The 18,602-nt window shown below is 33.2% G+C and overlaps 1 protein-coding gene across 1 annotated transcript in view; it reads left to right on the forward strand.

Moving 5' to 3' along the window:
• LOC129000011 (putative ATP-dependent RNA helicase TDRD12) overlaps positions 1-18,602 on the forward strand; it is a 62,003-nt gene that overhangs the window by 4,843 nt on the left and 38,558 nt on the right. Inside the window, exons 4-8 of the mRNA XM_054426855.1 lie at positions 1,034-1,227; positions 3,552-3,670; positions 10,435-10,510; positions 11,168-12,965; positions 14,663-14,789. Coding sequence (XP_054282830.1) covers positions 1,034-1,227; positions 3,552-3,670; positions 10,435-10,510; positions 11,168-12,965; positions 14,663-14,789 — 2,314 coding nt within the window. The remainder of the gene's footprint in view (positions 1-1,033; positions 1,228-3,551; positions 3,671-10,434; positions 10,511-11,167; positions 12,966-14,662; positions 14,790-18,602) is intronic.

Raw genomic sequence — 18,602 nt, forward strand, 5'->3', positions numbered from 1 at the left:
TTCATTTTGATGTCCCCAGAGGCTAAAGAGACAATTCATTTGAATCAAATTTTATGTTTTTGGAGTCAAAAGTGACAAAACTCCATTTTTTCCCCATAAAACCCCCTATACAACCCTATGGTCTGATCATACTGGTTCACGAACTCATTCAAGTTTATCCTGCCTTACATCTTGAAGCCAAATTCCATTGAAACCGGACATAAATTACTCAAGTTATTGCATTCACGGATGTACATATGTATGTATTTATAGCTAAAAATATGAACGCTAAATATGAAATTTTAACGTATTATCATTGTAATAATGGTGTTTCCGTATGAAATAAATAAATAAACGAATAGTATTTTTGGCAATTAGGGACATTAAAATGAAAAGTATATCAGTCCCGGCTCTAGGTACAGTATTACCGTGCCACCTACGGTAAAAGCAACTTCCCTATAGGGAAATTTGCCAACAAGAGCACAAACATACATCTAGAGCTAAAACTTTATGCAGAGTGGTAGCCTATTTACAAGTGTTGCAAATAAATTTAATAGTCACTGCTCTCTCTCTCTATCCAATTGTTTGTGGCTTTGTCAAGGGTGCTCTTTTCAGTGAAATCTATGTCTGTCAAAAAACAAAGCCATCAACACAAATATCGTATACGGCCATATTATTACTTCAAACATAGTGTTCAAAGAGGTCCTGTAAACATGTACAAACGTAAAAGCTTAACATAATATTTTGAAAGTTAGTTATCTAAAAATTTCACCCACTTCTATTCCTGAAGTAAGAACCCATAGTTAAATCAACGATGCATCTACTACAAAGTAGCCTACTGTGTTGTGTACTTCATAAATGGTATTTCAGAAGGTTCCAGTGTGAATGCTTCGCATGGGTCGGCTAGTCTATCATTATTATTTATAGGCCTACCTCAATAAATCTACTGACATTATCTTTTTCACTAAACTATGTATTTTTGTAGAATCTTGTAGGTTGGTCATACATTATAATCTTATGTTACATTGCCTTATGTGTACATTTTTATTTTTAGGAATCAAAAGTGTAAGAATTTTATCACGGGCGTATTTCATAAAGGATATTTATTCTTCAAACAGAAGGCAAAAATTGGAAACATGTGGTTCGGAGATATATCTATCAAGCCATTTAATGTTGGTCCAAGGCTTAGTCTAACGGAACAGCTGTTATCAAATGGATTGGTCAAGCAGGTTGAATGTTTTGAGACAGGTAAGCTTAAGAGATAGATTATTAGTTAAGAATAATGCTTGAAATAATATCAGATCTAGTCTTTGTAGTACTTTTGGCAATTTATTACCTGGTTCCCAGAGAAAAATTTGGGGGTGGACCTTCCAAGGGGATCTGGGGGGCCTCCCCCAGAAAATTTTAGACCTTGAAAACCATTTTAAGGGGTTACACTTAAATGTTGTTAATTCAGAGTGTGTAGTAGTCGGGAAAAAGGGGAAAGTCGGAAATTAGTATTGAATTTCAAAATGTTCTTTAAAAGTCAGAATTTAGTCCTTATTACAGTCGGGAATTTTATTGACCAAGTAAAATCTAATCAAATTTCCATTAATTGATGCCTAAAACATATTTTAAGTAGGGGTGTGTCAATTGAACCCCCTATTCAATGTGTTTGTTGAATGTTCAGGGTTGGTACGGTCAGGGAAAACCTGGAAATGTCAGGGAATTTTGGAAAAAATCTAGAATTTCTCTTGAAAGACTACATTTTTTACAGATATGTTACATTTTTCATCTACGTCTCAATACTTGGTCAAAAACATCGAAGTTTGACGAAAACATCGGCAAACCTACCATCGATATAAAAAACATCGAACATCGACAGACATTCTATCATCACCCTCTGATCACTGGCTTTAATTGAACGCACCGAGCTCCCAGTGTTTCTACACGACCAAAAGAATATAATTCCGGTCACTGGGTTAAGAAATCCCGTTTAATCCCTTAAGATTTTTGATGTTAAATTCAGAGTGTTAAATTAGACATATCGTGTTTAAACAGTTGTTTAAACATTGCTATTATATTTTGTTAAGGTAATTTTTTCGATTGGGGTTAGTTTTTCACTAAAATAAAGCATAGTAAATAAAAACGGACGTCATAGCCAAAACTCCTGTTTTATCCCACAACCCCTTCAAATCCCGCTCATGCTCTAAAAATCCTGTTTTCGGGATAATTATCCCTCGTATGGAAACACGGCTAGTACTGCGATGCGTGGAAGGATAGGCCTACATTCATCGTTTCAATTTCAATAAGATACTGAATACAATTCCTCATTGAATTTATACCAATACTGATTCAACCTTTAATAAACTAAAAAAAACTGCACTTGTAGGAGTTTATAAAAAAAATTGTATTCTGTTAGTTGAAACATTTAATAGTTTAGTTTGGTACTACTTTTTGTCTCCGGTACAAGCATGGTAGTTATTTTTCCAATATCACATGTTTCTTCCGATATAAGCCGATGATATTGCAAGCTAAATATCGATATTTATCAGTATCAGAAGCACTGTATCGTCTATCTGCTAGTGTCAAGTCAAGGGCAAGTAGAACATAAAGTGTGAGGTTAAGTTACTCTTAATTTTCCAGATTCCAGATGTTTAATTCTTTCCTTATTGGTTTTATGAGTAAACTATTTAGGCCTACATTTTTTCTAATAATTCTTGATTCTGACTATTCGATATCGTCTTACGGTATAACTTGGAAAAATTATAATATCAGTCTGGAAAACCTGGAAAAGTCAGGGAATTTCATTTTCCATAATCAGTACCAACCCTGATGTTTCCTATTCATTTTATAACTTGTACTAAATGAATGAAGAGAATTTGAATTGAATTCTCAATACCGATTCTGAATGAAGAGAGTCTGAATTGGATTCTCAATACCGATTTTTGATACCACCATAACTTGAACCGTGTACCGGTATCGGGAATTGGTCGTCATAAGTTGGTACTGACACCTGACGCGTCTGAGGTACACACATCCACGGGAGATGTTCTTGATTCTGCCGTGATAAAAGACGACGGGGATATTCAGGATTTTCCGTGATTGCAGGGGATGATGTCTATGCTGGTACTATTCGCTCAGCGCTCGACTGCCTGTCCCCTGTCCCACGCCGTATTTGTAGGGGCGTGACTCTAGCGCAGTGCATGGCTGCTCGGTAAACTAATGACCCCACACGGGCCATTTAAAATCGTATGAACGCTAGTTTTCTGATCACGTAATATTTTTACCATTACAAATGTATAAATGCATAGATTATGCTTTTCTTTTATATAACCATAGACAAAAAGAATGAAATATAGACCGTCAGCCATGCTGCGGTTGCCATGGTTACCATAGGTTCCGGCGCACACCGCTGTAGTTTACGTAGCGCGTACGCCGTAACTACCGTGGTGCTCCAAGCAGTGTGCGCCAGAACCTATGGTAACCGCAGCACAGCTGACGGTCTATATTTAATTCTTTTTGTCTATGATATAACACAACAATTGGCAATATTTTTGTAACTTACTAATTAAACTTTTTTTTTATTTCAGAGGCTCAACGATTTTATTCAGATTTATTTTTAGCACTCGAAAGGCAAAAGAAAGCTAAAAAAGAAGAGGAGCGTGAAACAGAAGAGAAAGGGGCGTATGCAACAAACAGGTTGACAGAGGTAAATTATCGATTCAATTTTATTTATTTATTTTTGACAAAAACCGTTATACAATAAAAAATACCATACATACAAAAATGCAAGGCTATACAATAATGGTAAAAGTAGCCTACATCCTCACACAAAAATCAACAAGCGTTTGAAACATCTATCTATCTATATATTAACCCTCCGAGTGTCCATAGTTTAGGCCTTAATGTCCGCCTATTTTTGGCGCATTTGCAAGGTTTTATTAAAACGGATCTGAGAAGCTTAAAACAATGTTAATTCTACTGTTCTATATACCATTTTGTTTGGAAAATCATGGGCTTCAATATTATACATAAAACATAAGGAACATTTGTTTCAAAAAAATTTTGTAGGTAAAAAAAAATATTTTTGAAAATTTTCAAAAAAAAAATAAGTTCGCGCTCAATGAAATTGTATAAATTATAGGCCTATAAATATTTGAAAATAGCCACTTTGTTCAAAATTTTATAAGGATTACAAATATATAATAATATAAGGAAGTAGATTTACAAATAAATAAGTTATGGGCAAAAAACAGATTTCAGTACATAGCGTTTAGCTAAGAATGCATAGCCTAACCATAGCTAGGAATCTGGCTGATAATTTACATCAATATCACTACCTACTTCTTCAGGATCATCAACCAGCCCTTCAAAATCACTTAAATCTTCTTATAATGCACCACGTACATCACTAATTTTGATTTTTAACACTAAAACAATTATAAACGTAATAAAACACATCAGTCATCGGTCCGAGGGTAACCTAGCTGTTTACAAATACGCACGTCAGCTGTCTGCTACAATTACGATCGGCTCGGAGACCATAAAGCGCTTAGAGACAGACCTGGAGAAAGCTTAGAATCTAACGAAAATAACGATACCTAACTCGATCCAGTTCAATCAGATTCAGTCAGTCATAGAGCCTTTGCCGTAAACGATGTTCGTGCGTCGAAAAATCGACGCGTGACACTACACAAAGTGTGTCGTGCATCGATTTTTCGACGAGTGACGCTCGGAGGGTTAATAGGCAAGCATGTTTCTTTAAAACCTTTTTTCTCAGCTCGTGTGCATCGCAGGGAAAATCTACGCATACTGTTGGAAAGATATTTTCCTGTAGATGTGTAGAATCTCTTTTTATAAATTAAAATAGGCTCAAAAATAAGCACAAAAAATGAATTTGAAAACTTAAAAAAAAATAACATGGGAGTTATGGGTTGCCATGTTGGTGACGAAATTACAACAAAATATAAACAGAAAATCAAAACAAATTCCTATCACATGTTTTATTTACAGTGTGGGGTTTACACTGTACATTACAATATAGTGTAAGAAACGGCCATGTGGCCCTAACTTTGTCTGAATAAATATATAATTTTTCATTTCATATAATTTTAATTTTTTCATTTAATTTCATTTACATATTTTTGGTCGAGTTTTCGACCGCTGGACGACCTCTAGTAATAATAAAGAAGTAATAATAAATAGAGTAGCCTAATAAAGTTGTATTACACAGAATAGTTTTCTTATGGTCATTTTTATTTGAAAGAAATTCAATTTTCATAAACATAAACAATAATAATTAATTTATACACAACATCTATTATGTCACATGCCCTTTTTTAAGGAACAAAGTCTTTGTATTTTGTTGGAGGCTTGGAAGTTGTCGTAAGCCTTTTCTGCTGTACTTGCACATTTTCAGGTTCTTTTTTTCTTGTCTTGAAAATCATGTCCGTATGCTGGCCTGAGATGTACTCTGTTCCTCCTATCGGCCCCACCTTCGGTTTCAACAATATATGAGTTTGGCATTTCATTTTTCTTCAAAATTCTTCCTTGAACCATTCTCTTTTTCCATCCTGTACATAAACAGCTTGATTGTCTTTTAAATTCCTTGAGACTGCAAGAATTCTTATAGTAATTCTTCTGTTCTACCTGTTTTTTTGATAAAGTAGTAGGGAAAAGGGTTTTGAGAACTTATTTTCGTACTGGAATGGCAGTTTTCAATAGTCTTCCCATCAACACCTGAGCAGGAGCTTTCAGGTGATATTTAGTAGTGTTATAATCTTTCACGGCTACATTCAAATCTCCTTTGGAATTCATAGTTTTTATAAGCATAGATTTGAGAGTTTGGATGGCTCTTTCTACCATGCCGTTTGATTTGGGGGAGTATGGAGAAGATGTTTCATGTTTTATTTGGTAATCCTTCACAAAAGCAGAAAACTTAAGGCTCAAAGGGAGGGCCTTAAGAAGGGCCTTGACTTTTATCTCTTGACAACTTGAGTCCAAAGCATCTAGCTTTTGTTAAAAACTCTTTCAATCGTTTGTCATGTTCTTTGGTATTCCCGAATATAAGAGTTTCATCTATACAGTAGACTCCCTCTTATCCCCGGACTCCTCGGGACCGAGGCCAGCCGAGATTACAGTTTTTCCGGTTAAACCGATGTCCCCAAAACTCGATAAATCGGACCATTTAAATGACTTTGTATACAGTATTTGACTCAAATTTAGGAGAGCATTGTATTTAGACACGTGATCACTGGTCTCAAATCTTTACGACGAGAACATTCGTTTCAGTACCGCCCACTGAGCTGATCTTGTCCGGTTAAACCAATGTGCTGATAACAATTTTCCGGTTAAAAAGATGTCATTTACGCTGATTGTAGTCCGGTTAAAAGGTGTCCAGATAAGAGGGAGTCTACTGTAAAAAAAATTGCTCCCTCTAAACTAGATATTACAGAATCCATCGCTTTTTATACACTTCTGGAGCCCTATTCAATCCATATGGAAGTCTGCAGTAATGAAATCGGCCGAAAGGGGTAGTTATTGTACATAATCGTGAACTTTCCCCCGTCAGAGGTATTTGTAAGAATGCCGATGACGCATCAAGCACATTGAAGTATTTTACTCCTTCCGGTTTGGAGAAAATCTCTTGTAAGGTTGGCATTTTATAATGCTTTCTTTTTTTTTGCAAAGAAAACGTAACATTATTTGCTACTTCATTTATGTGAATAGTACAAGAATAGGGCAAGCCACCATTCACAACGTAAATTTGTTCTAGGGAACTGGTTTTACTACCAGAAACTCTACAGTTTAGTAAGCTAAGCATGTGCCTAAAACATTTATATCATGTCCACTGTAAGACTATAAACTGGCGTTTACCAGTAGGATTAATGTTTGAATCAGATGAGATTTTCTGATGTTGTAAGGAATACCATTTACATCAGCTCCAGTGTCAGGTTTGAAAGAGATTTCTATTCCATTTACAATAAGCTTTTGAGTCTAAGAATTCACAGAATCTACAATAACAATTGTTTCTATATACTACTGTTCTACTTTTTTCTGAAAAAAAAGAAAGAACTAAAAAAAGAAGTCATTGAAACTAAATGTAATTATTATCATAGCTTATTGGAAAAATCACAAAATGTTAGTAAAACGACATGGGATATTGTAAATAGGGAAGTTGGAGCAAATCATAAACCAAGCCATGGTGAAAGTTTAAGTTTACCATATATTAAAGCCAATAACTGCACGGACGTTGAAGAAGTCTGTCATCTCTTTAATGATTACTATACAATGATGGTTGAAAATGACATATTGCCCAAACTAATATCTTCTACTGGTTCGAAAAATATTATTTCACCCTCCCAAAAATTGATATCAAAATTCAGTCTTATCTCTGGAATTTTCCCCGAAAAATTAAAAAAATCAAAAATTAAACCTTGTTATAAAAATGGTAACCCAGAAGAAGTGTGTAATTACAGACCTATCTCATTGTTATGCTCATTTTCAAAAATTTTTGAGCGAGTTGTGCATATACAACTTTCAAAATACTTAGAGGAAAATAATTTATTAGATAAGGAACAATATGGTTTTAGAGCAGGAAGGTCCGTGATTGACGCAGGAGTCGATTTCTGTGAATCTATAATTAATTCAATTGATTCAAAGGAAAAAGTAGTGGGAATATTCTTAGACTTAACAAAAGCCTTTGATAGTGTCTCACATGATTTACTTCTTGAAAAACTTAAATATAACGGTGTAAAAGGGAGAGCTTGGCGTTGGTTTGAATCTTATCTTACAGGCAGGCAGCAGTATGTCACAATTGATCACGTAAATAGCCATAATCAATTGATTACTTACACTTCCTCAACGAAAATTGTTAAGTATGGTGTCCCTCAAGGATCAATATTGGGGCCCTTATTATTCTTAATTTACTTAACTGACTTCCCCTCATTGATAGAATCTCCCAATCGTGTTTGTTTATTTGCTGATGACATCAATATAAAAATATCCGGAAATTCAAATGCTGATGTGGAAGTCTCTTCTTTTGTTGAGCTTACCAAATGTAACCAATATTTAAATGAAATCAATTTATTACCGAATACAATAAAAACTAATTATATAAACTTTTCTTCAACGAGCAAAAATTTACCTGAATTTAATATTTTTATGGATACAATTTTACTAAATGAAGTTAAAACAATAAAATTTCTTGGATTGCATATAGATGATAAATTCAACTGGGACAGTCATGTTGAAAACGTTTGTAATAAAGTCAACTCAGGCATACATGCATTAAGACAGATGTCAAAATTTAGTAGTTTAAAAACCTTAAAAATAGTATATCATTCCTTAATTCAATCACATATTTCTTTTAGGTTGTGTCTTTATGGGGGCACATCAAATTTTAACCTAAATAGCATTCTGGAACTTCAAAAAAAAGCAATTCGCATTATGTTAAAACTGAAGTCAAAAACATCCGCAAAAGAGCAGTTTAAAGAAATAGGAATTATGACTGTTTTTAGCTTATACATTTATCAAATAGCCCTTTATATTAAATCAAACCATGAAAGATTGCCAAAATTGAACTCTTTTCATACATATTCAACCAGAAAATGTAATGAATTGGCGTTCAACAGACATAATTTATCGGTTTATGAAAAAATTCCATCTTATAGTGGTGTTAAATATTTCAATAGCTTACCTGACAATATAAAAAATATAAGTAATTTTAATTCATTTAAAAAACGTTAAAACAGGTCTTCTTAATAAATTTAATTTTTAGCAGGCCTGAAATCATTAATCCTTCCTATTCTTATGAATTTCAGGACTAGGATGATCATGATAGTTTTGAATAGAACAACTTTCTCCCATGTTTTTTATTTGATTTGACTCTCTTCCCTAGCCTTACAATAGTGAATACAGTAGTTGTATCAAGCTTTCAATCAGATTCCATTAGCAGCCTTTCTTTATTCATCACATCTTTGGTTCCAATAATAAGCAAATTCCTAATTAAACTGTCTTCTTGTTCGCGGAACTGGCATTTTTCAGGTGAGTTACAAATGTGTCAATTGGCTCCTCTGGTCTTTGTCTCATATTGAATAAGTCATATCTGTTTACAACAGTGTTAACTTTTGGAAAGTAGTCATCAAAACAAAACATTGAACAATATAATCTAAATTATCCCTATCAGTATCTGTCTGTTTGAAGTTATTGAAAATGTCCAAACAATCATTCCCCATTAAGCAAAGATGTAAGGCAACTTTAGTTTTACTGGGCTTTTTAGATTTCTCTGTAGCTTCTTAATACAAAAAGAATTTTTGCTTGAATCTAGCCCATTCATCAAAAGTGTTTTTGTTCAAATCTATAGGTGGTGGGGCTTTCAAATCCATAATGTGTAGTTGTATGATGAAAATAGCTATGGTTTTATATTACCAAATCTTTTGACCGCTGTCACTAGTAATAAAGTTGTATTACATAGAATAGTTTTCTAGCAAAGTAATTTTAATTTTAAAGAAATTCAACTCTCACTCTCATAAACATAAGCAATAATAATTAATTAATATACAACAGCTGTTATACCATAAATAGCTCATGCATAGCAAATAACAAATAAATACAAAACCAAAACAACAGTTTGCAATTACTGAGATAAGAATGGTGGTTTTAAATAAAAGCAAAAGTAACATTCGGGAGTGTTTATTTAATACAGTAGTAAACATAGGGAATAAACTGTACGGTGTATTAGTTGGGATTAAAGAGGTTCTACTGTATAATAAATACAATAAAGTGAACAAAGGTGCAGTTAACATGCAAAAGACATACAACTTATATAAGACCTACAACATAAAGGACACAAAATGCATACAAATAATACTACTAGTAAAAAATGCTACAATAGTAAGTAGCAAGTAGAAGCTAGTGAACAAAAAGAAGCTAGCATTACAAGAAGACATGAAAGAGGATGTACAGGTAACCTGCAAAAGTCATAATATAATACTGATATAAGATAAAAAATGCATAAAAATACAATAACAATATTAATAATGTACGTGGTGGTTAACGTGCAAAGACTGATATAAGACACAAAATGCATACAAAACTTAATAAACAAGACAAAATAATAATACAACATGAAAAATAACTATTCAACCTAAACTGGCTCAATTTGCATCCAAACTTATTTGAATAGCCTAGTTTAATATTTTTGTCAGTTCTAAACTTAACTGTTTAATTTTTGTGAGCAAGATTTTAAAATGACTAAATAAAAATAGGTATATGTGAATTTTTTTATTAACCAAAACACTATAGTTATGAGAAGCTTTCACACAACTTAAGAAAGAAGGTAGGCCTACCTAAGATTTCACTTTGTTCATAGTAGGCGTACAGTTGGTTAGGTTCAAGAGAGATATTTTATCATAAATTGAAATAGAATTTCAGTTCAGTGTCTTTTTAACATATTCAAAATATTGATTGCAGGAGAAAAAAGAAAACATTTCTTCACAGACTTCGGCAAAGATTTGCAAAGAACAAAAACATTCAGCAAGAGATACAGGTAAAACTCAAAATCTAACAATAAACTTGATGTCAGCATTGATGTTTATTGTTTTATATTTTGTTTTATTGTATTAAACTTGGTCTGTGGCTAGCGCAGCCTAACAAGTCAAAGTACTGTAGGCCTTGGTTTATCCAGCCACGTGACTCCATCAGTTTACAGACCTGCACTAGTGCTTCCTAACTCTATAACTCTCTTGTTTCATCTGATTGTTTACATTTTGCTTTATTCTCTACTAATTTTAGCTTGTAGGCCTAATCTCCAAATAGTTTGTTGGTGTTGGTTTCTTGTGTGACCGATACAGAATATTGCGAATATGAATAATACAGAACCTGTTTAATCTTAATAAAGCAATTAATTAATTAGACAATTGTCTCTAACTGCAGTTTAGGTTGCAGATTTTCTGAGACGAGAAACTGTTGGTTAAGATGATCCTACGTATGGTTTTGAAGTCTAGAACTTAAACTATGTCAACTTTTGTTCATTTTTCAGTTCTTTGTTTTCTTTACCTTTATTTTCTTTAAATTTTGACAAGCTTAACATTTTTATACTTCACCCTCATAGATCATAAAAATATCTGGTCTACAGTTAAATACAAGTGTCTCGTACAAATGTGTTATGAAATTTTAAAATGAGTAATACTTTTATTTTGTTTAGGATATTGTTCAAGTGAAGACTCAGATTGTGACAAGCGGTTCTTTCGGCCAGACGTTCTTTTGGTTCCTGCTGGGTACGAGATCAGTGACAACATATCACACCAGAACAAGAAGTCACAAAAGAATAAGGAAGGGCCAATCTTAATGAACACCCCAACAAATTGGTTCATTATTCATGAGCAAAACAAGATAAAAGAAAAACGCGAAAGACGTTCTCGACCCAAAACAAATCCAAGTCCAAAGAGTGTTATTGCATCAGAAAATCATCCTAAGGAAACTTTTGTTCCAGTGCAACAGCCGATCAGTGATTATCATCCTTACCAGCTCATTTTTAAACAAAAAATTGAAAATTGTTGCGATGTGAATACCCAAGAACCTAAAGACAAGTCGAATGATAGTAAGAAACGAGTAAGAGCTTTGAATTTGAATTATAAAATGAACGGAAAATCTGACGAATCAGATGTTAGTAAAAATGAGCCAAAGACTTTAAACAAAGACATTTCTGATAATATTGTCAACCACAAACAAGAAAAAGTAGAGACTTCCAATAAATCTAAAAATAACGAAACTGTAACAAGTGTTAGTGCAGACGACAGCAAAATTTCTACAGAAAGTATTGGTGCTACCAGTACTCCAATTAGTTCTTTGTCAAAAAAGCAACGAATAAGTCAAAAATGGAAAGCAAACTATTTGGAACCGAACAGCCATAAAAGCTTTGAGTCGGTTAGTGACAGTGCAAACGACAGTATGGTTTCTGCAGGAAGTAAAAGTGTAACAAATACTCCAGATATTTCTTTGCTGTCAAGAAAACAAGGGAGTCAAGAACTGATAGCCAACAAATTGGAAACAACCTTCAGTTCTACTAGTTCCTATCATCCTCCTAGTTCCTATTCATCTGCAAATAATAACTTTGATTCAATAAATAGTGAAAGTGCACACAACAGTCAGGTTTCTGCGGAAAGTAATATTCTAAGAAGTACACCAAACAGTTCTTTGTTGTCCAAAAAACAACGACTTAGTCAAAAACTGAAAGCGAACAATTCGGAAACAACCTTTAGTTCTACTAATTCCTTCAGCAAATCATTTGCAAATAAAGACTTTGATTCAATAAATAGTGAAAGTGCAGACAACAGTCAGATTTCTGCGGAAAGTAATAGCGTAAGAAGTACACCAGATAGTTCTTTGTTGTCCATAAAACAACCACTTATTCAAAAACTGAAAATGAACAATTTGGAAACAACCTTCAGTTCTATGAGTTCCTCATTCACAAATAAAAGTTTTGAGTCAGTAAATGGTGTCAGTAATAGTAATAATTCTATAGATAGTGGAAATAGTTCCACATTGTCAAAGAAACAACGAATAAGTAAAAAACTAAAAACTGAAATAGCCTTTCGAGAAGAAGTGGAAAAAATTATTAAGGAAGAAGAAAGAAAACAGTCACACGAGGATCCATTATGCAGTTCTGGCAAGATGACTGACGCTGATTCCAAACAAAGAATCTACTCAGCAACGGATGAAGATGATCGTAGTTTCACTTCAGTTGCAAGTATGAGCTCCAAATCCAGCCACACCAATTCAGTCCTTGAAAATGCTACACAAGGAATGTTGAGAAGGAAGAAAGAAGCTGAAATGTCAATGGAAAATGGCAAAGGAGATTCTATTTCCTCTTGTAGTCAATCAGTATGCAGTGACGACTCCTCAAATATTTTAAAACTTGAAAAATCAACAATCAAATCTTTATTGACTGATCTGATTGTAGAATCGGAGTCCGTGGAAGAGAACTTTTACGTCGATGCTTCGTAAGTATCTTTAATGTTACCGTACCTAACTTAAAGCATTATATTTTACAAGAGTAGAACCTGTAGAACTTACCAAAATGGTACGATAGGAATTGTAAATTGTTAAAACTGTAACGACTTTTCATTTTCACACGGTCCATAGTACTCAGAGTAATGTTCTAGAATAATTATTAATTGCGCTCAATGGTGTAGTATAATTCAGATGGCGTAAATGATTTCTTATAACTTTTTTTAACAAACACTTGTGTTCAGGTTATTGTTGTGTTATATTCAATCTAACAAAATAGTAATATTGTTATTTGTGAATGTGTATTCCAGTTCAGCGTTGTTTGTAAGACAACCCAAAACATTCAAAGTATAGAAGTCCAAATGTTTGCGGACAAAAATACTCTTTATCTGAGACAGCTCTGCTTCCTCTACTTCATTACTGATTCGTTGATATACATTTGAACACTTTTGTCTACAACAGTTTAAAGTGTTAAGTGTTATTTGGAATTTATTGTGAATACGATCCAACATAGTTTTCTCTCAAACGCAACCCATATTTATTTAAAATTGATGCACATAAATTGAAAAATAGGTAGGCCTATTGTATTATTGATCTTAAAAGTTTATTCAAACTGTAATTTCTTTATTAGTTACTGGAATCTCAATTAAAAAGTTAATTAAACATAACCTGGCATAAAATGGATGAGTTTACTTTTAATCTATAATCTTACAACCCATGCTGTTTGAACTGTGAATACACCATGTTGAGTTGTATCATAGACAAAAGAATTAAATATAGACTGACAGCAGTGCTGCTGTTAGCTCATATTCTGGCGTCCACCACGCTGTAGTTTCGGCCCACACGACTGCAGCGTCAAGTGATAGCAAGCGTTGCAATGACAAGTTGGTGGTTATAGCCAGGATTGCCAACTTCTGGAGGAGTGTGAGTTTATTCCCTATTTTGTCCGTGGTTTAAAAGTTTCCGTGGATTAAAAAAAGGCTTTTCCATTAAAATTACGGGATTAAAGAATTTTTACATCACCTATATTAAAAAATGGATTTGATACGTTGGTAACATTTCGTTTGTCAGTGGTTTATTTATTTGTCTATAGTTTTATTCACAATAAATTCCCAGTAACACTAAACTGTGAAGACTACAATGCTGCATCAGCTGATCGCCAATGAAGTAAACGAAGGAAGGCTGCCACCATACAAGTTTGTTTTGTCCCTAAACAGTGAATATTTTTACGTGTAATTTGGGTTTTGTTAAAACCTGTAGTATGTCTACTCTATTTTGTACATAGATTGTAAAACTTGTGATTTATTATTTTTTTAGTGAAGTTAAATCACCATGTTATTATTTTCACTAAACTGGTCTCCTAATGACTTATTTTTTTCTTTCTTTTATATCTGCCGTTTTCATCTGACATAAACAAACATTTTGTTGTTTCCTGGCATCATGTTCTGAGGTCCTTATCTCCCGAAAACTACGGCAAATGTCATATTCCAGAACTTTTGTTTAACTGATTAGCGATAGACATGTTTGACCCTTTAAACAGCAAAAAACCTATCACTAAAAATGGAAGTTTTAAAAATGGGTTTTAGGTGTTAATTTTATTCAACAAACTTTAAGAAGGATCGCTATATTGCAGTTTCACTTGCTTTTGAAGAGTTTTGTCCAGTTTGGTAAACTACTTATGATGTTTCAGGGATTTGAATAGCTTTGTAAAATACATTAACACAAATGTCGGAGTCATGATTCACTCTAAGGACGATCGATTGATTCGCCCAGTGCCCAAGATAAACGAATGTTTTCTCCATGGACATGTTGTTGAGGTTAGTAAGCAACTCTTTATTCTTACGCTTTAATTTTTTCCCACTGTCCATCATTCACTTTTTAGTTTTTCCAGTAGATGGTAACGCGGAGAATTAAAGTACAGAGGAAACGTTCAATGGTACACTTAACTAAAGGTATACAAGCAGATTTTTTCATGTACATTCCTGGACTGAATGCTTGAAAATGGCATCTTGCCTATTGACAAAAGTTACAATTTGGAACTGACTACAGGTCATATAAAACCAATTTTAGTCATTATTCAGTTCTGGGGCTACGACAATGAATTTTGGTACACCTTGGTGTCCAGCACTATTTGGTATCCATGGCAAAGTCCAACACCCCCCACCTTGCCCTCATGTACTACAACGTTCACAGTGTAGGAAGACCCTGTGCGATGGGTGCGACAGTGCTCGCCTCTCTTGCTCTTCCTTGCTCATCAGTCGTACCAAGTATATTTACGGCACAACTAGAGATAAAAGCGCACCATGCCCCATAAGCAAGTTTTCTCTCTACTTTACTTCTCTGTGATGGTAACTAAACGGCATTGCATGGTCAATAAAATCCTGTAACCAATATTCAGAAACACTGTGGCTAAGCCACGAGACTGGATAATATAGCAAATGTTTTTATTTACATCTGGTTTGTAACACAGATGTGTTGTTTTTGTTATTGTAAAAAGTATTACTAATTGTAAACTAACTGACTGTAAGAAATAAGTGTGTTTGATTCTTTTATCTAAAACTAACTTTACTCAACTAAAATATAAACACGCTTCTACACTAAAACTTAAACAGGTCCAGAAAACTCATCCCTTACTGCTTTCGTGTCAGACAACTACTACAGGCCATTGACGAAGTTATTCGCAGCAGTTAATAGTTAGTACCTATCTTGGAATGTGAATATTAGTAAAAGAGTATAGGTGGATGTCTGCTTTTAAAATTAGTTTTCATCTTTATACTGAAGTTCATTAAACTTTGATTTTCAGATTCGTGATGTTATCCATAGTGTTTTGAATAGAGATGGATAGGTCCCAAAATCGTTGAGAAACTTTTGATTACAAACTGAGTTTAGTGGTAAAATCATTCTATTAATATTTTCTTTGAGATTTCCAAATATTTAGTTGATCTTAAAGTTCATTCAGAGTTTGGTCATTTCAGGTCACACAAGACTCCACATCTTAAATGAAGAGATTAAACTGATTTGAAAGATGACAAAAACCTAATTCCAAAGCTTTCAGACCAAAGTATTATTGATTTAGTTTCTAAATGTTATCAGTTTTAATTATGTTGTATATTTCGTTTTAGTGTTATTGCTATCATTAGGCATAATTGTTTGTTTAAACCTTTTATGACCAGAAGTTAGTAATAGTATGTATTCTATTGAGGACGGTTTATTTTCATCATTCTCTTTAAATCTATACTGTACAATTTTAAGTTTTGTGTACTTTTATAATTTGTTATTGTTCTCTACTACTTACATAAATAATCTTCAATCTTGAACAACTAATGTGAAACTGTAGTAAGTGAAGCTATAATCTAGCTTTAGATGGTTTTTTGTGTCTCTTTAAACTAGGGGTGTGCAAGCTAAAATTTTATTTGAGCTAAGCTTTTGTATTCAATGAATGCCTCGCAATATAAGTTCACTTTTCACAATACTTCTGTTCTAAATGCAATTTAATGTTTTTATGTAGAGAGTTAAATGAGAAATGGCACTTAAAAAAAATATCACCTCATTAAATTTTTTTCCAATAAAAATTGATACAGTATATTGTTTCACTAACATTTACATCAAGCTAGCATAGCTGGGTTAATGAGGAAAAATAGTCAAGGTCAAAAATTTTCCGAGATAAGTGTTTCTAAGATGTGAGGGACTGGTCTAAGAAATTGTTTAATCCTAGTTAGAATAATTCATATTAACACATAAAATTGGAAAATATGGAAGTCTCTAAACATGTCTACTGCTTGTATTTACTTTCTTTATGAACACTAAAAGAAGGAAATTCAAATTTAAATGCCATTACCTTCAACAATTCCTCAAGTGTTTAGTGAGATACTATTTACAGCTCAATCAAAATTAACTGATTATTTAACAACATAACCTCAAGTTTTATATGGTTAGTAGAAAAGCAGGATTACTTTAGGTAATCATAGATAACTAAATCAGTGTAGTGAACATTATTTTATCACAATGTCACCCTGACTATAATTTGTGACTGTGACACTATCATCTCAGTTAGTGGGAAAATCAACTTCCTACGGGATTCAAAATTCAAAATCATGATCATTCCCCATGATTCTGAAGGCATTATCAATTTTGCTAAGCTAGTTTCAGCTAGGAAGCTGCCTGCACACCTCTATTTCAAATAAAAAAGACTGATCTTTTTGTTATGTGTACCTAAAGTTGTTTTTTGTTGCTTAAGATGGGTGTGATTACAAGTTTATTTTCCTTAATACAATAGAACCGTATTTGCCAGACTCTTTGTTTAGTCCCACTGTCTGTCGACTTCAAAAACAATTTAGGCACTCCTAAAAACGTTGCAAAAGTTTTTTGTATCCATGTCTGAAAATTTAATTTTTGTAAATATATTTAATATTTTTTTCAAAAATTTAGCCTGCATTTATTATTTTATAGTGTGCTATTTCCTGTTAATTTTAACATATTTTGTTACATATTCAGAACTGCAGTTCATAAAGCCCTATTTGGGCGATACAAATTTAAAATATACAATCCATCAAAAAGTTATCAGATGTTACTTTAATTTGATTTAAAATGGAATATAAAAAAATTTCTGTAAAATGCTACTAAAAAATTCAGCGTCAAACATGCTGAATATAATTTATTGCTTATCAAATTTCAAACTAAAATTTTTTACACAACAGCTAACTAAAACATTGTACATTTTATATTTACTCTTCAAACAGTAACATATCAAATTATGTTTTAAGTTAAATTAATTAAATTAACTAAATGTTAACAATTAACATACGAAGTTGTGTGAAAAAAATTGTAGAAAGTAAGCCTTGGGAAAACAAAATAAATAATTTTAGAGGAAGAAGGTGTGGCAGAAGAAGATTGTGTTACTAAGCAAAGCAAGTTGGAGCTACCAAGCAATCCTAGTGTGAATACAGATTCTAAACATTGCTATGAATTCTCAGAATAGTCATATGCCTATGAGTAAACTTATTTTTATTTAATAAATGACAGAGCAAAGTTCTGGTTCCTATGGTCGGGGACATGAAATCAGACGGGTGAGTGATTTTGCAACCTTGCCATATCGGCACCGGCATACGCCCGCCATGTGCGGCGACTGCTTGAAGGTGACACTGATCTCATTAAACGAAAAAAGTAGAAAATATTGGTATTTCTTCACAATGTTAGAGTTAATCTCAAACTTGTAAAATTATTACAACAAATTTATTACACTTATGAGCTTCAAATTGTTGTGGTATATAGGGAGGTTATTTACCCACACTTTTGTATGGTTTCATAATTTTAATATCCATATTCATCATTTTCTTGTAGATATTGTAAACCCTTGTTAACTTTGTTATCTTGCGTTTACAATTCTCATTCAATTCAAAGCAGCGTTTTAACTATCAGTTGATTGCGAGACTGAAACATATAGTGTCTAAGGAGTATAATGTAAAGGAGATGTGTGATGAGTTTATTTTTGCCAGGGTCCCATATGTTGCAATAGCGCATTTATACCCACCCGCCCGATTTTATGGCCCCGACTGTAGTGTCAAGTTTCAGAGCATTCTTACATTTTAATGTAGGAAGACTTAATTCATTCATAACAGTTTGTTAGTTTA

Source organism: Macrosteles quadrilineatus, unplaced genomic scaffold (genome assembly GCF_028750875.1).
Source record: "Macrosteles quadrilineatus isolate MER2022 unplaced genomic scaffold, UCM_ALF_1.0 Scaffold_8__2_contigs__length_117827958, whole genome shotgun sequence".
Taxonomy (NCBI): domain Eukaryota; kingdom Metazoa; phylum Arthropoda; class Insecta; order Hemiptera; family Cicadellidae; genus Macrosteles; species Macrosteles quadrilineatus.